Below are 20,831 nucleotides of genomic sequence, written 5' to 3' on the forward strand. Positions count from 1 at the left end.
TTCTCCTCTGCAAACGAAATTCAACGGAATGAACAACTAGCTCTCTGGATAGAACCCCACACTACTCTAGTCCCAGAAACAAGACATTGAACCTCCACCAACAGATCTACTTCCAAACCCCACTCCAAAAAACCCAAAAATTAACAAACTCTAACAGTAAGCTTGCTATAAGCATCGTAAAATTCCGTGAGCTCGTATTGATCTCTACTATGAGGAACCGTAATGATCTCTTCTGAGAGAAACCGCACAAGCCAGATGTTGATTTTCAGGACTCCATGAATTTAGCTCATGGATAAAAAGGGAGAGAAACCCATTGGGAGAAAACTGGAGGAAGAAGGGTTACGGACTTGATTTTAACCCTCCCCTGAAACTCTGTTTATAGACTTATGAAACTACTGTAATACAATAATACCCCTGAACTTAAGGTTTAGAGTTTTAACCCTGAAACTTTAACTTAATTACATCAATGCTATCTCTATGAGATGACCCTTTATTTACCATCCTGTCATCTTGTGTGTGGGCCTATGGGCCTTCTCTTTGATTTGTAGGCCTTGAGCCCGTCTTCTATATCTCTTGGTTACATGGGTCTTCCTTGGTCTTATGGGCTTGGACCCATCTTCTAATACACTTGGATATGTGGGTCTTCCTTTGTCGTGTGGGCTTGGGCCCTATCTTCCAACACTCCCCCTCAAGTTAGGGATGAGAGAACAACATGAACTCCCAGTTTGCTGCAAATGATGTATAAAATATTTGTATAAATTGGCACATTTTCCAATATGCCTTCATCTTCCAACACCAGACGAAGTCCAACGAAGAAGAAACCTCTCTGGACAGAACCACCGAAAACCCACAAAAGTCTCTGCAAACGGGAACCCCAACGGAACGAAATCGACCGAAAGCCAAGAGTTTTCGCCGAATGAGATCCTCCACAAAGAACCTTTGAAATCTACTGCAGAAGACGAACTGAGAAAGAGGGGAAATATAACCCACCTCTGATAGCACCCAAAAATATCGAAGAAGTACTCACTGTTGATCTCCAAATGCAACTCAGATGGCACTGAGAACGAAACGAAAAAAAAAATTCAAACCTCCGAACCAAGTTCGGGATGAGAGAACAACATGAACTCCCAGTTTGCTGCAAATGATGTATAAAATATTTGTATAAATTGGCACATTTTCCAATATGCCTTCATCTTCCAACACCAGACGAAGTCCAACGAAGAAGAAGCCTCTTTGGACAGAACCACCGAAAACCCACAAAAGTCTCTGCAAACGGGAACCCCAACGGAACGAAATCGACCGAAAGCCAAGAGTTTTCGCCGAATGAGATCCTCCACAAAGAACCTTTGAAATCTACTGCAGAAGACAAACTGAGAAAGAGGGGAAAGATAACCCACCTCTGATAGCACCCAAAAATATCGAAGAAGTACTCACTGTTGATCTCCAAATGCAACTCAGATGGCACTGAGAACGAAACGAAAAAAAAATTCAAACCTCCGAACCAAGTTCGGGATGAGAGAATAACATGAACTCCCAATTTGCTGCAAATGATGTATAAAATATTTGTATAAATTGGCACATTTTCCAATATGCCTTCATCTTCCAACACCAGACGAAGTCCAACGAAGAAGAAACCTCTCTGGACAGAACCACCGAAAACCCACAAAAGTCTCTGCAAACAGGAACCTCAACAGAACGAAATCGACCGAAAGCCAAAAGTTTTCGCCGAATGAGATCCTCCACAAAGAACCTTCGAAATCTACTGCAGAAGACGAACTGAGAAAGAGGGGAAAGATAACCCACCTCTGATAGCACCCAAAAATATCGAAGTACTCACTGATGATCTCCAAAAGCAACTCAGATGGCACTGATAACGAAACGAAAAAAAAAATTCAAACCTCCGAACCAAGTTCTGAGAGGTAACCCCCCAGTTGATAGAGCCAATATCCCCCTTGCTCATTTTTTTTTTAGGGGAGGTAAATAAAGTTTAAAGGAGGTCATCTCTAGCAGTCAACAAGCAAATGATAGATTATAGAAGAAGCATTTTGTAGAGTTTTTCTTTCGGCCCTCTTCTCATCTTTAAAACAACTCGTTCGTGTGTCTTCGGGCCGGGGGCCAGGGAGGACCAATTTTCTCACCCTTCTATGGTGATCCAATTCATTCCCTGCTTGGGTTGCCTGCCATGGGCGTGGAAGCGTTGCTGCCGCGTTGGCTCCGATGACAGCAAGCACTGGCCCTTGACCACGCTGGAAGAATTTGAGCCCGTTCCGCGCATCTGCCGGTTAATTCTGTCAGTCTACGAAGGCGATCTGAGTTGCCCCAGGTTCACCCCAATCGCCGGCTACGGCATCAACCTGGGCTGGATCGTGAAGCGCGTCTACTACGGCCAGACGCTGGGTCGCACCCCGCCCTACTTCATCTACACCGACCACACCAACCGCGAGATCGTACTCGCCATCCGCGGCCTCAACCTTGGCTCTGCCAGCGACTACGCGATTATGCTCGACAACCGGTCGGGAATGCAGATGTTTGACGGCGGCTTCGTCCATCACGGCTTCCTAAAATCGGCGATCTGGTTGCTCAACCAAGAAAGCGAAACGTTGAAGACCCTGTGGAGTGAAACTGGTTGTTCATACAAGATGGTTTTCGCGGGGCACTCGCTAGGCTCCGGCGTGGCGGCGCTTTTGACTACGGTGGTGGTTAATCATCTGAATCGGTTCGGAGGCATTCCGCGGAGTTTGATTCGATGCTATGCGGTGGCCCCTGCGAGGTGCATGTCCATCAATTTGGCCGTCAAGTATGCTGATGTTATAAACTCGGTTGTGCTGCAGGTACCATAATAGACCCCGCATCTTTCTCCTCAGGTTTGTGAGTTAGTGGTTTTACCGGAAGAAAGATATTCTTTAGTCTTTCCTGGCAGTTAATACGATGAAAGTTTTGAAACAAAAGTAAAAAAATTGGAAGGCAAAGCCAACAAACTATATTTGTTGATTCTCAGGATTATGAATTAGCTAAGGAGAAAAAGAGTTACGACATATTGGGGAGAAAATAGGATGAAAAAAAAGGTTATTACTTATGTCCAGACCCTCGCCAAAGCTCAGTTTATAGATGAATAAACTAAAATGTTACAATAATACTCCTAAAACTTAAACTAATTAGATCAATGTTATTTTTATAAGATGACTTTTATTTACTATCAAGCCATCATTGTGTGGGCCCCTTGGTTTGTGGACTTGAGTCCATCATCTACCTCCTTTGGATGTGTGGGCCTTCTTTGGTTATATGGGCTTGAACCCATCTTCTAATACACTTGGATGTGTGAGCCTTCTTTAGATGTATGGGTTTGGGTTCATCTTCCAGCACTCCCCCTCAAGTTGGGGGGTAAGAGAACATCATAAACGCTCCTTGATGTAAATAGTGTATAAGATCTTTTCACATAAAATGATAGCCCTCCATATCTTCCAACACTCATCTCCAAGCTAGTGGTCTCTCTGTTATTGTCAAGAGACCCAACTGGCATAATAATGGTAAGAGAAAAAATCATTCTTAGCTGTATGACAAAGCTCCATACTCCAGTCAAATGGTCATAGTTAGACATACTCTCCGTTCAATTTCAAAGGCGGAAAAGTAGCACAACTGTGGGGCATAGAGACTATCCACTTTCTCAGGGTAGCTAAAAAAACACCTATTGGGTGAATAATAGACTTGAATGACGTTGGATGTTGGCCACACTCCTATCCTTTGTAGGTATTGGGTCTATAGGCATTGCTCAGAAGTGATAATATGAGGGTAATGGGGCACCAGAAGTTAATATGTTGGGACCACCATGTACTTTCTTCGTCATCAGAATAACCAATGATGACAACAGTCAGCAATCGATAAGTCCTTCTTCAATAATAATGTCTCAGTCAAATAGACACAATAGTAGCAACGGGTATGAGCTTGGGCCAAATAACACGTACCAAATAATCCTTAGAGAGTCTATCCGAAAGCTGTGCACCAAATAATATGTTGACCGAGTAATAATAGTCCAAGTTAATAAATGAGTCACGCCGACTCACGGGAAGAATCGGTAGAGAACTCGGGACCCAAATCCGTATAACAAAGTCAAAGAGCAAGTGAGCCGAGTTTGGTGCGGTAGAGTGACTCAGAAATAAGAGCTTACTATCTCGGGACGCTGGTTCAAACCATCACCTCTCTTCTTGGCAAAAAGTATTCTGGTTTCCCTCCTGTTTCTGTGGCGGAGAAAAATAAACCAGTGAAACAGTAACAAGATCAAACCAAAATCAATTCTGGATTGAGAGTAGGTTACGGGAGCAATAGCAGAGACAATTTAGCAATAGCTGGAGATCCTTCTGAACAAAGCAAGATCGGAAATAATCTTCCCGAAATAAAATAGCAGAAAAACTTCCGTAGACAAGCATGAAATCGGTTGACACACATACGAGAGAAACTTCCGCTTGGGTTGAAAATTGGACAGTGCAGAGACTCTAGCAAGAATTATGGGAATTAACAACAACTTCCGGGATTGAAAGTCATATAGAAAACCCAGGCTTTGACATACTATGTTGTTAATCAGAGACGGTCGAGAAAGGAATGATGGAATCCGAAGATCAGTCGTAGTAATCCCGATAGAACTTTTCGAACTAGTTTTCGATTTTGAATGAAAACGGAGGTTAATTTCCGACTTCCGAACTAGTTGGACGTTGAGACAGCAGCCACAAGCGTTTGGCTAGAGCTTCTCGGAATTGATTCTTCTGGTGATCATTTCTGGGTCTTTGTTGATCGAAGCGTAGGGGCCAATTCCACCCTCACTATAGAGATTTAAAAGGGCAAATGAAGCCTTCTTCGTCATTCACCAGAGGATCCAAATAGCTACCGTGTTTAATCTAATTGAACACCCATTGATTAGCAGCTTGAGTATAATGAACTCCTTTGGACTTTCAGATTCTTACACTATCTCCCAACCAAGACAGTGGTACCGTTTACCTCAAGCATCGATCCGCAGCCCAGATTACCTTTGTTTGTCTCACCATTACAGTTATCAAAGGAAATCAGAAATGAAAGAGCATTTGAATGAGGGAGAAGATCAGAGGGCTGCTTTCTTTCTTGTTCCGGCATACGAAAGAGCATGCTGTTTTTCCATAACAATATATCCTTTTACATGGTCGAATTCTGAAAACCGGTTTTTGGGTCACATGTGGTGGTAATTACCAAAGAAGCATTATGAGCAAAGAGGAAAAAAAATTTGGGTTTCTGGAATCCTGAAAACAATACTTGTGAGTCCTGAAAATCAATGTTTTGATACCATGTTGATTTTCAGGACTTCATGAATTAGCCCATAGAGAAAAAAAGAGGCAACATATTGGGGAGAAAACAGGAAGAAGAAAGAGGTTATGGACTTATATCCAAAACCTCCCCCTGAAGCTCAATTCATAGATGAGCAAACTAAAATAATTACAATTATGCCCCTAAAACTTAAACTAATTACATCTATATCATCTTTATGAATTGACTCTTTATTTATCATCATGCCACCACTGTGTGGGCCTTCCTTGTGGGCTTGAACCCATCGTCCACCTCTATTGGATGTGTAGGCCTTCCTTGGTTGTGTAGACTTGAGCCCATTTTCTAACACACTTGGATGTGTGGGCCTTCCTTGGTCGTGTAGGCTTGGGCCTATCTTCCAACAACATCCAACCTGTTTGAGGATTCTACTTAGTCACCACCAAATTGCGCATGAAAAGGGCCCTATGAAATTGACCTCGGGAATCAACTAAAAGAATCTCGGTAATGTACATGCATAGAGGTTTCATATTTCTTGTGATGCTTTTCAAAGGATATCCCTTATGCTGAGCAAATCAGCTAGAGGGGCATCTGTCAGCAGTATTTTTAGCCCTCACCTTGGCTGCTAACGGTTGCCAATCACAGCTCTACATTTTAAAAAAAAATTCATAAAGTTTTTTATTTTTCATTTGCCCACTCATAACAGAAAAAAAATGTTTCGTTTTAGTCGTTTTAGTGCACATAGAATGTTGAGAGAGAAAGTGAATGCTCTAATGAATTGTACCCAACTTATGTAATGACACAAGGAAACTATGGGGTGAAGTCCACGTGACTTGGAGAAAGTGAATCACCTTGTTTATGCATAGAAAGAGAATAGATTTTTACTTAAAAGGGGATGAAATTTAAATTTCATTATGAAATGTTTAGGTGAGATGAGATGATATGATGTCATTTTCTATGTCAACCTTAGATTTAGAATAGAAGATGAAGCGTCACTTCCTTTTACATCACACTTTCAATATGCACACATTAGCACAAAAACCATGTTCTTTAGAGAAAGTGGATTCTTTTGGAATAAACCTGCACTTTAGTTTTCCTTAGATGATCTTTTTATTTTTTGTAACTTAAGAGAGTTCATAAAAAATAATAAAAGATTACACAATAGGAGGGAACCCAGAATCTCAAGCCTCACAAAAAGAGGGAATCTGTCCCAAAAGCATTTCAAACATTAGGAAGAGCAAGAAACTCCTTCCATATCTACTTCACCATTTTTTGGCAAGATACTTATGGAAGATGGGAGCAATATCCAACCCCTTGTTTCTAGCATACAGGTATAAGGATGTAAGGGCTTCCCCAACAATATTAAATGGGAGATGGATAGGAGGTCACCATGATGGAGCCCTCTAGAGCTGTGAAAGTGGCATGAATATTATAACATTGAAGAAGTTGAATGTGGATGAAGAGATGCAACTTATTATCCACATCCTCAAACGGTTTCCAAAACTCATCTTAAATAGGACAAATTCGAGGAATGACTAACTTACCTGGTGAAAAGCCTTTTCCATCTCTATTTAAAATGATTTCAGGTTGATCACCCTCATCAGGAATATACAGGATCGCATGAGTAGAGATAATTGCATCAAGAATTTGCCCAGTCATAAGAAAAACATTTTGGTCATTGCGAATAATGCTTGGGAGGACCTTATTGAGTCTGTTGGCTAAGACCTTAGCAATAATTTTATATGAACTCGAAACTAAGCTAATTGAAGGAAGTCACTTCGAAGCTTTGCATTAACCTTGTTTTGGATTAAGGCCACAAAACAGGCTCCCATAATTCGATTGGTATGATATCGTTCTGAAAGAAATCATCAAACACAATGAGGAGGCTGCAGTTAAAGAAGTCCCAACCATTTTTGTTGAATTCAACATTAAAGCCGTCTGGGCCCAAGGCCTCTCTAAGAGGTTGCCCTTTGATTACGGCTAGGATTTCCTCTCTAGAGAAATGTTGTTCAATGGTGGAAGCATCAGCACCAGAGAGGGCAGTGAGCTGGAGGGAGAGGAGCACCGGTCTCACCAAGACATCCTCCATATCTAGGTTTTTTGTTCCCATGTCTTTCTGTTAGCCATTTGAATCTCACACGCTACTTCTGGTAGGTGCACTCTTATGCATTAAATGATGTTTCTAGCCAGTCTTTGATCTTCTGCTTTAGGTGCTTGAGCTTAAGAGAGGATTTGTCTCCTGTCATGCCTACAACTGAGAATTTTAGGTGATGTAATTGATGTTATGTCATGTTTTACATAGTTAACGAAACTCTTTAAATTCTCAAAAGAAAAAGGTGTGAAGCCATCATTTAGAAAAAAATGACCTCTCCTTCACATTTCTCCAATTATGGTTAAACTAAGATGAAATGACCTTTATTCAAATAGAAACTATCACTTAGTCAATTAGATATTCTGGTTAGTAACTTTCCTCGCTCTATCATGAGTGGCTTCATTATAAAACGATACATCTCAACTTGCATATGTACTAGAAAGCCTCCATTACGCAAAGGAGGTGAAGATAAAGGAATTGTCTCTTAAGTTTGCAGTTACTTTAGAAAGCAACAGGTATACAAAATTTTATTCATAATTGTATTCATTACATGATTTTATTTTTATGTCCTCATCTCTTTCCCACTGGTTACTGAATATGATCTTGTGTACCTTTAAAGCATTTTTAAATTATACTCTAGATATTTCTACAACATGTCCAATGGAAAAGTTAATTATCAAACCAATATCAGATTTCAAGTAGCTAACACAAAACATTATATGAATCTCTATCAGCAGATACACTCTCTGTATGCTTCTTGAAAACCTGATGTAGATCAGCAGATTTGTTATACATATTGGAGGTACTGCATACTATGTATACAAACATAAGCTGCATGTGTATGCAAACAGATGCAAAATGCTTGAAAAGGGTACTCGGTTTATTATTCTGATCTATGGCTATTTTCCCTTAATTATATCAGTGAGGTTGGAAAGCAAAATGCGTAAGTGTGTTATGGGTGGCATCTATTGTGGTTGGTCTTTGTGTGTGTGTGTGTGTGTGTGGGGGGGGGGGGGGGGAGATGGGAGGGAGTTCTCGTTTGCAAAGCTAAAGGAAGAAAAAACAAAGAAAAATTAAGATTCTTTCATCTATGCATGAATTGGTCAAGAACTTCATATTTTTACTCAAGAAATCAAAAGAAAATAAAAATGTTTCACCCCACATGAACACACTCATGTACAATATGCATCCATACATTCTCACAGTCACACACATGCATACACTCTCATATACAAATGTTGACCAACAAATTCTCACCTTTGCACACGTGTAGGCATAACACACATACACATGGACCCACCTATGCCGACACACACTCACACACACACACACACACACACACACACACACACACACACACACGTAGACAAGGGTATTTTCATTATTCTATAAATATATTTTATATAAAATGTATGTAAGGGTGTTTTTGTTATTTTGTATTATATTTGTTAGTGGGAATAGTCCCACATAGTTAAGTGTTATGAAAAGTTGTTGGTTTATAATTTAGAACGATAAGCCTCATAAATGGTTAGTCAATTTAGAATAGAACTGGGTTTAATCTTAATATGGTAGACTATGTTGTTCGTGTATTAGACTTTTATTCATATGTAATGTAAGAAAACTTATTGGTTTATAAGGTCGAGCAGTGGACCTCCTATCCTAAATAGTTAGTCATTTTGGGATGGAATTAGGCACAATCATAATAACATTTAATGCAAAAAGTATATATAGGGGTTATTTTATCATTTGATGTTATATTTTATGCATAAAATGTATTTGAAAAATATTCATTATTTTTTATTGTAATTTAAGCATAAAATGTATACCAGCTTATTTTGTTTACTTTATATTATATTAAATGCACCAAGTTTATTAAAGGGTATTTTGTCATTTTTAGTATAGGATATCTTTTTAATATAGTTACCCTTTATTAATGGGTTCTTGACATGTTTCCATTAAGAACCCTCTCAGCTTATCAGGTATCCATTAAAAATCTAATATAAACCCAATAAGCTTTTTGAGTTTTTAATGGATACCTATTGGTTTTTCCATTGACTTGGATCACTTTACGTTTTAAAACATTAACTGACCTAATTGCAAATGATATTTGGTGTTATGTAAGGACCATATTGTTATTCTCTATAATTTTACAGTATTTTACTATCTTTTGCATCAATCTACAGATCACACTAGCTGTAATTTTATGCAGGATGATTTCTTACCAAGAACATCAACCCCCTTGGAAGATCACTTCAAAACGATTTGCTGGTGAATAATTATTCTGCTCTGCAATGAATGATTAGAAGACCATGAGATGTGAATATGTGATCTATTCTTTTGCCTTTTCAAACTACTTTCTTTTGGGAGCACTGTATTCAACTTAATGCTTTTAACAAGTAATAGAATGAAATTTTTATATTATTACTGGTATCACGGTCAAACAGAGTCTTATTTCTTTTGTCAGCATGCCCTTTTTTTTCTTTGCTGTTTGGATGAGAGATGTATACTTCTCAAAGAGAAACCTGCATGATCCAAGAAGGCTCTGTCCTCCTGGGCGATTATATCACATTGTAGAAAGACAATTTTGCAGGTACCATATGCTTTTTTATATGTGGTTAATTCATATGATTGAGTTGATTTTGTTAGCACAAAACTTTTGAAAATGACATTCTCATTGGTAGTCCTGAATTTGACAGTCCATTGAGGTGTATTTTATTTTATTTTTATGTATGACCTGTCTGAAAATGTTATTCTGTTTTTTATCATTGAAACTCATCATTTCTAGGGTTTTTTTTTCCCGGTTTTCTTAACAATGATGAAAATAACAATGTTGAAGGTGAACTGAGTTGTTACCATCAATATCCACAGATGTGGAAGATTTCCCCCTGAAGTGAGAACTGCCTGTCCAGTTGACTGGAGATTTGAACAAGTTATCCTTTCATGCAATGCCTCATCAGATCATGAAATCATTTGGATAGCGAGAGAAGCACAGAGAGCTTTGGATGTAAGGAAAACATATTCTTGAACTCCTGTTTTCTTCCCTAGATGATTCAACCTAATTATTTAATTTTCAGTCACAGCATCTGTTTTACGTATTCCCTGTACATCTCCACATTTCCTTTTAATGAGTTGATAAGAAATTGCACTTTTTCAAACATTTAATTATAGAACTAGTATAGTATTATATTATGTGCAAGGTCCTAGTTTGGTAGTTCAAAGTCCAGTATGAGAGCTTTCCCAAAAAAGAAAAAAAAAACCGGCATGAGATTCGAAATATCTTGCCCTGAGATGGGAGATATCAAGGCAAGATCGGACCCAGCCAGCAAGGACCCCTAATTTCATACTACTCATCTCAAAGCCTGAGATGTCTTGCCCGAGATACCTGAACATCTTGACAAGATGTGGAACCTCGAGTATTTGTCTAGATTGTGTGAAATCTTACTTCTGAAGAAAAGAATTTGACATTAGAGTAAGGGTAAGATTGAGGTCAGTCTATTCTATTAAAAGCAATATAATTTTCTTCTCCTGTCTGTTTGAGATGCATGATGGGTCGCTTCCAGAAGGTCGTAATTGACGATTCTGAACTGTGTATCTTTTTTTCAAATTAGTGACTTAGATTGAATTACTCAAAAATATTATTTTATGTGTATTTTTTAACATAAACAAGGCCAAACTGTCCCTGCATATCTAACGTTGTTTTATATGTCAATCAAAAGCTAAACAAGCAAAAGATCTTAAAACTTTAGAAAAATATTGTGATACTCTGTTTTTCTGTGAAGTACTGTTCATCTCAAACACTTTTGCTTCAAAATCAATCTGGTTTTTCTGTGAAGTACTGTTCATCATAGTAGTCCTGTTTAGTGAAAAATGCAACAACTATGGGGAGCCAGGAGAAGACGTGCGGGTAAAACTGATGAAGAACCAACAAGTTGCAGTAATTCATTTCGGCAATAATTTTTTCTAACATGGAGAAGTGTCCTTTTATTGTCTCACAGTTGTTGGTGGAAGCTGAAGGTAATTTAACAGTGCCTCCAAGAGAGCAGAGACTTGAAAGAAATTATGCACTCAGAGTAGCTCAAAATGATGCCATGAAGACGGTAAGCATGGATGGGTTGTATGTACAGCCAATGCCAGAATCTACAGAGGCTGATGGGAATTTAATTTCCCAAACAGGGGCTCTTGAATCGCCCAAAAGTGGATTAAATTCCAGTGGACAAACAAATTGGGATGTGCTATACGAGGAGATTTTTGAAAGAAATGAATTAGGAAAGTTGACATTGAAAGAAACTGTCCTCTGCTAACTTTGGCAAAGGAGGTGACTATCTGTGACCATTACCTTCCTTGCTCCTTGATTGTCCCTTTCCCCCTAATTGTGCTGTATGAGTTTTCCCAGTTATTTGTACAACATAATTTTTAGGGCAAATCTGGATCAGGATCATATATGCGTTTCTGTGCTTATAAAAGTGCTGAAAGCCGAGATCTGTGTTTAAATGTTGTTCAGTGTTCCGTAGTTGTACAAAACTTGTCAAGTTTCTCTTAACTATGGAGTACTTAATTAGGCCTGATCAACTCAGACTTAGATAACCTTGGACCTGCTTGAGCTAATGCCAACTTGCTTTTCGGATAGAAAATTCTAGAATATAGCGACATTATAACACAAATATTACAATTCTTAGATTTTTATCACCAAAATTACAAAATGTCAATGTTGGAACCAGAATGTTTTCCTGTTGTCTGGTCTCCTGAACCTAACCTATCATATGATCGGCAAAAGGAGCGGAGTTGATTCCTACGTGAAGTATTTTTTGGAAGTCTGGCTCCTCCCCTATTATGTATAATAACCACCCCTACTATGTCTAATAAAAGGTCCCAAATTTGTGGACAGAGAAACGGGAGGGAGCTTCCCGGTCCCCTTCTTTGGCTAGGAAATGGGTAGTCCTGTCCTTTCACTGTAGTCTTTCCCTTGAGGGAAGGGGGAAGAGGGTCTTGCTTCTTCCCCTTCTTTATTTGTAAGGGCCTCCCCTCTTGTCTCATTTGTTAAGAGGCTGGTCAATGCATCCTAAAAAATTAATCGTTTAAGTACAAAAAACAAAACGAAACCACCTCTAACCCTTACTGCTCCCTGCAGTATTTGAAGGTGGAACGAACCTAACTCTAATACCATATCAAGAGGTTAGCCAATAAACCTAAAAAACTAGTTGTTTAAATACGGAAACCAACCTACTAAAGAAAGGTGGACCGGAACCACATCTGATACCATTTTCCCCACATCTGATACCATTTTCCCCACATCTGATACCATTTTCCACTGAATGGACAATGGAAGGAGTGTCTCCCCTCTCTACCTGCAGTTTCTTTGTCTCACGGAGGGAGGAGTTGCCTCTCCCTCCCTCTGTTTCTTCTGTGTCCGTGTTTGTGGCCGCACTTTGCTTTCCTGGTGATAACTCGTCAATACTGCAAGTTCGACGATCATAACCATATTACTTTATTTACTGTTAGATCAGAACCATGCTACTTTATTTACTTGAAAGAAGATAGATCGAGTAACTCCAATTTCTAAGCAGCAGAGTTACAAACATGATATCAGAGAGACACCCAGATCTTACCGAACAGGTAGACAACTACGGAACAACTCCCTACATTATGCAGCCAGTAAGGGAAGCACAAAGACAGTTCAACGCTTCTACTGGCAACCAACTGGACAAACATGGGTGGTCTTCTGTGCACTTAGTAGCCGGCTGTGACCAGACAGCCATAGTTCGACAGCTAAATTCCTCCTGGCCAGGCGTGATTGAACTTGGGGACGTGAAAAGGCTGGAACATTCATCATGTAGCGATTGAACGAGCCCAAACAAGTATGATCTAATATATCGCAGCCAATTTCACCCCCCCCCCCCCCCCCCCCCCACGAACCACTCCAAATTAGCGGTGAAAACTACCACTTTAAAACATGTATGCAACGACTCCAAACACGTTAAACAATTATAACCTCTCACAATTACATCCTCCAATTAACGATAACTCTAATATCTATGAAAAACATCAATCTGCTCCAACCAGCTCTTTTGTACAGAAAACCACCCATAAACCCAACAGCACTATCACGTCTGCATGGCGTCTGCATGGTAGCTGTCCAATTCTTTATCCAAATCATCTACTGTTTTTTTAGTAGGCTGTTTCCTTCCACGCCCACGGCCTCTCCCGCGTCCACCACGAGCCCCCCTCTGAAACCCTCCACGGCCACGCCTTCTGCTTGACAAACAACCATCAATTAGTTCTAAGTATCAATTAAGCAGTGAACTAATAGCATTATCGTCTTCAACCATTTAGATATGATCAAACTCCCAACCATAATGCGCTAGGAGTACTTCGCAAGTAAAGATGAAAGATAGGAACACAGTTTTCCACTGGTTGAAGATGTTTGAAACTCAATTATTGCAAATATCACCCAAGTTCACACAGAAGTAAAACCCTTCTATGATATTCTCAAACTAACTGCAATCACTTACACATACTCTCCATTTTATCTCGTATTGCAAAGTATAACAAGAAATAGTTTTCAAACGGAAAACACTGCAAAAGATAAATAAGCAAAAAATTGAGAAGTTAGATTCAAGTATCCTGATTACGAATAGACATAAAAACACTACATTATAGATTCACTCTAGCATCTGATAACCATCAATCCACATGAATATAGGTTTGGTTTTTATAACTTAAACAGCAATCCAGACAAGTAAATTAAATTTAAAAAGCAACAATACATTGGGTAAACTGTCCCTTTCCAGAATATCCAAAGAACTTACCCAAAACCCCGACCAATAGATTTAGTCCCACCTCCACGACCTGTTCCCGGCCTGTTTATCAACCACAGTCCAGTGTCCGATTAGACTCTAACAAAGTAAAAACCCTGAAGTAGCTAGTCCTAAAAATAACAAAAAGTTTGACATGACATGCAGCAAAAACTTTTCACAACTCAGAGATAAAATAGTCAAGCCTTTCAAAAACAGAGATGTGTTCAAAGTTGGGCAAACATTTTAAACAACGCACAAGAGATTTCTTTCTATTCTATATCATTGCAGTCACAAGAAATTCTCCAAGTAGTCAACAGTAAATCAATTTGGAAAAATCTTCACATTTAAGAAGACATTCACCAATCTTTCTCTTCAATAAAACTACTAGCAATCATAATTAGAAAGGTAATGTTTAAAAAAGGATGATCACATATATGGCTAGAACGTGTTTTAACCAAACTTTGAAAATATTTTTTTTAGAAGTAAGAGAATTCTATAGATTAGTGTTATACTTCAGAGGATAGTACTATATACCAGAATTGGCATACATCAATCAACCAACATTCTAAAAAGGTAAAACTAATATACAGGAGAAATTTGATATGTAGTGGTGAAAATGAAATGTTTGAGATCAGTATAAAGATTTCAATGTTTATATTTGATGGTATTATGCTTTCACAAATAATAACAAGAGCCACAAGGCCCTTAGTGGAGTTTGTGCAGAGACTGCCAATCAACTATGACAATCACAAAACAGTTTTTTCCACTTAGTAATCAAGGCTAAGGAGAAGCTTGTACAAATTTTAAAATAAGGAAGTCACCGGACTAACTATTTAAGAAAAGAAGTCCCCAGTTTTAACTATTAAAACAAAACTAAGCATGAGTTGTGCAAAGCATACATCATCACGACAGTTCTCCTTCCTCTTCCATTTTCTCCTCCAATTACATTCACCCGAGGAGAAACCGGAACAGAGAGACCAAGATTAGTGCCTATCACTTCTATTTTCATAGGCTTCCCATCCAGTTGAACATCATTATATCGCTTCACAGCGGCTAAAGCATCAATTCTCCTCATAAACACAACTTCCGCTGAACCCTGTGAAACAAACAAGAAAAAAATAGATGAGTATCTCTATGAAACACCAGCTTTTTTTCTGAAAAACAGAATGACCTCAATAAATGTGACTCTCAGTAAAGCACATTCAGCACATTAGCAAATGCCCATCCTACTTTTCACCCAATTCCAGGAGGTATCTTTGGTTTTAACTCCCCCTCTCCCTCAGGAGAGAGAGAGATAGAGAGAGAGAGAGAGAGAGAGAGAGAAAGAGAATCTTATAGATGCCCAAAACTGTTCAACAATGTGGCTCTGTGTGGCTTAATCAGAACTAAGTTCAAAATTAACAGGCTCCTAGAAAATGTTTAGGCCCTAGCCTCAACCTCCTAAGCACCAAGAAATTGGAGAAACATTTGTGAAGTAAAACTAAAATAAAATGAAACAAATTTAGAACTTCCTCATACATTTGGAAACCACTTCAGCACTAAAAAAGAAGCAGCTTGAATAGAACTGAAAATCTTTGGACATCTAATCAGCATGCAGCTAGATGTTTCAGCGAGAAAACTTTTCAGACCACCTCTGTAGACAGAAGGCACTAAGCTACATTTGAAACTTCAAATCCACCAAAACCAGTTCTTTCAACTGGGAAAAACCAGACCAAGAAGCAGAAATGGACCTCCTTATGTATAATAATTTGAGACTGAAAGGTAAAGTCCACTAAATGAAACCAGATATTTTCAAACAATGAGGTGAGACAGATACTTTCAAAAAATAAAATTAAAAAAAAGAAAGAAGGAAAGGAAGAAATAAGAAGAGCCAAAAAAGCCTTCAATAGAAAATAAGGAAAACTTACATTTGATCGGCCATGTCTATCATAATGAAGAGCACAGCGCTTGAGTTCACCGATCTCGGAAAAAAGTTCCTGAATTTTTATCAGGATACAGATTAAAATGTCAGAATAATACACAAAAAAAGTAATACATGAAAATCCCACAAGTGGCTGCTTCAACCAAAATTACCTTTACATCCTCATTGGTCACACCCACATCCAGGTTGGAAACAAACAATTTTGTACCAGTTTCAATTCCAAGACCAGCAGCTCTCATGCTATCGTCAAATAAATCATGTTGCCATATCAAATCCTTAGCTCTGCTGAAAGACTGATGAAAAGTAGGCGAATAAAAATCCAGATTGGGAGAAGAATGTGTCAGCACACAACCACTTAAGTACAGAACAACCCGGAGCTCTTCAAGAGGTCAATCAGAGTGAGCAAAATTCCTTAAAACAAAAGAGAAACTTCAAACAGAGTAGTAGCCACTAATATTGATATTTTCTCACAAGAGCCAGTAATCAAACCCTAAAATTTTCAGCAACTAAAGTATACAGGTATAACGGGAAGTAGGGAAGTTCACCCTTTACACATAAACCGAGAAATATGCAACTAGTGAGAGCTCCAATTCTGACCTCAACTCCAGCAACTCTTCCGTCCACAAACTAGCTTATAGTCAAAAGCGCATTATTGCTGAATTTCATGTTTACCAAGAGAATCCCCCACAGTGCCTTCCTTGGACAAACCCATGTACATGGACAGTCCATGAAAACCATGCTAGAAAGCTACAGAAACCAAAACTTCTTTATTGGGTACCTCGAATTTTAGCTTCTCCGTATTCTGCTCTTTTGTGTTTGGCTTTGGGTTTCTACAGGAATTGATACTCTCGAATATATACAAAAAACAGCTATAGTTTTGAGCTTGCCTTAGCAACAGAGTGAGCCGATGACCGACTGTACACTCTAAGAGGCCCCCGAGGGGGTATGCCTGTCTCTCTTCTCCGAGAAAAAGTGCCACCACGCCCTCGCCCTCGTCCTCGTCCCCTAGAACGAGCCCTGCCTCTGCCCCTCTCGCTACTGCTTCTGCTCTTTATCAAATCATCGAGGGACATGTCCAAAGAATTTGCCATACAGTCACAAAAAGCCTGTTTGTATCAAAAGGAACACGAGTTAACCTTCCTTGTAGAAAATCTCGAATGAACATAAACCCTAGCAAGCAAACCCTATCCGACAAAAACATAAAATCTCCAAGTTCTTTAACGGTTCCAGTCATAACCAGAACAACAGTTCATCTAGACCAATAACCTAAAAATGCAGCACCAACTCCAGAAATTCAAAGACCGGGGCGAAAGCAGTTCAGCGTACAAAATCCGTGCACACAACCACAAAAAAGAACGCAAGTAAAAAAAGCGAAAATTCGCGCAAACATCCAAGCAGGTAACAAAAGAAACAAAAAAAAACCTTTAACCAACAAAAGGTACCAGAAGAAACGCACAGATCTTCACGAACAAGAACTTACAAAACCAAAACTTCATTTTATTTCCATTTGAAAACCCCCAAAAACTGCTGAGTAAAGCACGAATTAAAGCAGAAAAGGCGAAAAAATACGAAACAGGGAATCAAATAAATATACCTGAACAAATAAGAAGGTATTGCTTCTTCTTGAAACGATCTCAGACAAAGCGGGTAATGGGAGAAACAAACAGATGCGTAGAGGTAGGATAGATGGAGAGTGGACAGATAAAACGCGTTTTAGGGTTTCGGAGAGTGGGATTTCAAGGGTTTTAGCTCCCCTACTTGGCAAAAGTACTTTTGAGGCAGTAAGGGCAGTAAAAGCAGTTCAAACCAAGGTACAAGAATCGAGCACGACGACTCCACGTGCGGTTTGGCCTGGCGTGAGCGTTATCGCTGCGAAAACAAACCGCACAGCTGTCGCTTACCAGCTTGGAGCCCGTTCCGGTTACGGATTTACGGCCGTCACGGTACGGCAGCGAACGGTGAAGTTAAGCGGGTAATAGAACGCATCCGACGGAGCTTCCAATTTGGTAAAAACTAAATATTTATAATTAAAATATTTTTTATGAAATTATTATACTTCAAAGACTTATTGATTCAATTTCATTCCAATAAAATAAATACATAAAAATAATCGATTAAAATAAACCTTTCCTTCGTAGTCTCTGTAAACTGAGCCTTTCTTCCTTTTGTATCTCTCTGCTATTACAAAGAGAGAAAAAAAAAGAAATATCGTATAAAGATTATCTTTCCCTACACTCAAATGCATAGCCGCTGATAATCCTGGATCGCATCATGTGCGTGAAGGGATTCCTGTTTTTGCTTTGCTTCTGCTCGTTCTTAGGAATAACCAACTGTAATTATTTCTCCTGTCAATCCAACATACAGCTGATCACCCGGAGCTTTTCTTTTTCGAGTGCTGTAACGATCGCCAGGATTTGGATGAAAATCCGTTTGGCTGAGGATGATTAAGATGTAAGACTTCGACTCATGAACTACAAAACATAAATGAATTTTATAAAAAGTGAAATGGAACATGCACCTACCGTCATGGCATTCAATTTTTGGTGATCGGAGATGTCTCGTATATCCAGATACTCATAAATAGGGGTGAGGTTGTAATTACTACCAGTCACAATCGACAACCATCATCCACCCAAGAAACCATTGATTGAATAGGTCAATTATGGAAACTGACTTACATTCTCTCACTTGACCCATTCAAATACTTAATATGCATAATTGAATATTGATACATCTTATCTTCAAGAATGTTTCCCATAGATATAATATTTTTATACTCAAATAAAGAAGATTAAATTATATGAATCGTGACGGTAAATTCTTTATAATAAGTATTACCTTCCACGTATTACAATGCAATTATCGTCTTTAAATGAGGACCTTATATGACACATTTCTTTATAAATGAACTTCCAAATGTTCATTGAGGATCATCTTCTATTGACATTCCCTAAACTTTATGTATACAACCAAATAAGATAAGACAAAAAAATGAACTTAATGGAGTTTTTCAATTGACAAATTATGATACAAACATAAAGTGAATATCAATTACATAAATTACTTAATAGAATTGAGTCTCATATGTTCAACATGTCCCTTACAAGCAACAGGTGGTAGACCCATTTTGTTTGCTTTGACATGTTCTCAAATAGCTAAAAACTTTATATCAATATACTTATTACGATTTCCACTCTTATTGTTCTTTGCCAAATACACTATTGTGGAATTATCGCAGTAAATCCTCAATGACTTAGAAATTGTGTTAGCAATCAAAGATTGTTTTACACTTCTCCAACAAATAGTTCTTCCATCTAATAAGAAGACATATTTTGATGTCGACTTTCTCGAGTCAAGGAAGCCAACAAAATCAGTCTTAATATCGAATCACTTCCAGATGATCAGATCGACTATACGTAAGTTTGTAGTCTTTAGTCTCCTAAAAGTATCGCATGACTTTCTTTGCAGCTTTCCAATAGTTCAAACCAGGGTTTACTTTGATATCTACCCAACATTCCCACTGCATATGCTATGTCAAGTCTTGTGTAAACCTAAGCATACATTAAACTCCTAACTGTAGAAACATATGAAATGTTTTTCATTTGTTCCCTCTCTAAATTATTTCATGGACCTTATTCCAAATTTAATTTGTCACTTTTGACAATAGGTGCAACACCTGACGAACAATATTTCATACGATATATCTCTAAAAAATTGTTGATATAGGTTTCTTGAGACAATCCTAATGTCCATTGGGATCTATCTCTATCAATTTTTATGCCTATGACATAAGAAGTTTCACCCATATCTTTTATATCAAATTTTATCAAGAGAAATCGTTTGACTTCATGAAGTAATCATAAATCACTTGAAGCAAGTAGCATATCATTTACATATAGGACTAAGAAAATTATTTTTCTCCCAATGACCTTATGGTATATACTTTGATTCGTGATATTCTCCATAAAACCAAATGAAGAAATAACATCATGAAATTTTAAATACCACTGATGGGAAGCTTGTCTTAGTCCTTGTATAAATTTTTTAAGTCTACAAACCAAGTGATCATTACCCTTCGAAATGAAACTTTCAGGTTGTTTCATGTAAACCTCTCCTTCTAGATCTCTATTGAGGAAAACCGTTTTCACATCCATTTGATGTAATTCCATATCATAATGAGCTACTAAGGCCATGATTATCTGAAATGATTTTTTTTTTAAACAAAAGATAAGGTATCGTGATAATCAATTCCTTCTTGTTTAGTAGATCTTTTGGCTACAAGGTTTGCCTTATATCTTTCAATATTGTCTAAAGATTTTCTTTTGGTTTTAAAAACACACTTACAACCAATGGTCTTCCCCTCTTTAGGCAATTCAACAAGATCTCAGACTTGTTTTTTAGCCATTGAATCCAACTCTTCCTTCATGGTATCATTCCATAATGTGGATTTATGTTCAGTCATGTCCTGTGAAAACTTAATAGGATCATCTTCCACACCAATGTCCATGTCAGACTCTTGAAGGTACACTTCATACTCTGAAGAAATTGCAGGTTTCCTAATTCTTGAACATCTTCTTAATGGTACTTCAACATTTCAGGTTGAGAATGTTAAGTAACTGGATCTATAGGAGTATTCTCATTATGAGATGATTCTTCAACTATTGGTTGTCCTTGAGTAATCAAATCCTGATGATTATCACGAATAATAACCAATCTATGTGAAGTTGTAAGAGTAGGT

The 20,831-nt window shown here is 38.3% G+C and overlaps 2 protein-coding genes across 3 annotated transcripts; one reads left to right on the forward strand and one right to left on the reverse strand.

Annotated features, from left to right (window-relative positions):
• Positions 1-2,063: 2,063 nt before the first annotated feature.
• Positions 2,064-11,869, forward strand: LOC137960085 (uncharacterized). The gene is made up of 5 exons (XM_068807557.1): positions 2,064-2,831; positions 9,588-9,646; positions 9,843-9,968; positions 10,247-10,382; positions 11,374-11,869. The coding sequence occupies exons 1-5, from the start codon at positions 2,145-2,147 to the stop codon at positions 11,677-11,679; spliced, it is 1,314 nt and encodes a 437-aa protein (XP_068663658.1). The 5' UTR covers positions 2,064-2,144; the 3' UTR covers positions 11,680-11,869.
• A 1,411-nt stretch (positions 11,870-13,280) lies between these two features.
• LOC137960065 (THO complex subunit 4D-like) lies at positions 13,281-17,864 on the reverse strand. Of its 2 annotated transcripts, none has more exons than XM_068807537.1 (7): positions 17,688-17,864; positions 16,981-17,199; positions 16,246-16,386; positions 16,080-16,148; positions 15,072-15,268; positions 14,185-14,235; positions 13,281-13,627 (listed from the first exon to the last, which is right to left on the reverse strand). In XM_068807537.1, the coding sequence occupies exons 2-7, from the start codon at positions 17,182-17,184 to the stop codon at positions 13,480-13,482; spliced, it is 810 nt and encodes a 269-aa protein (XP_068663638.1). In that variant the 5' UTR covers positions 17,185-17,199; positions 17,688-17,864; the 3' UTR covers positions 13,281-13,479. The 2 variants fall into 2 exon arrangements, with proteins under 2 accessions (XP_068663638.1, XP_068663640.1); XM_068807539.1 differs by lacking the exon at positions 13,281-13,627 and adding an exon at positions 13,855-13,951.
• Positions 17,865-20,831: the final 2,967 nt, after the last annotated feature.

Source organism: Aristolochia californica, unplaced genomic scaffold, assembly GCF_029961685.1.
Source record: "Aristolochia californica isolate CCGP_79_NKW_82.1479 unplaced genomic scaffold, dmAriCali1.0.hap1 SCAF_3, whole genome shotgun sequence".
NCBI lineage: Eukaryota > Viridiplantae > Streptophyta > Magnoliopsida > Piperales > Aristolochiaceae > Aristolochia > Aristolochia californica.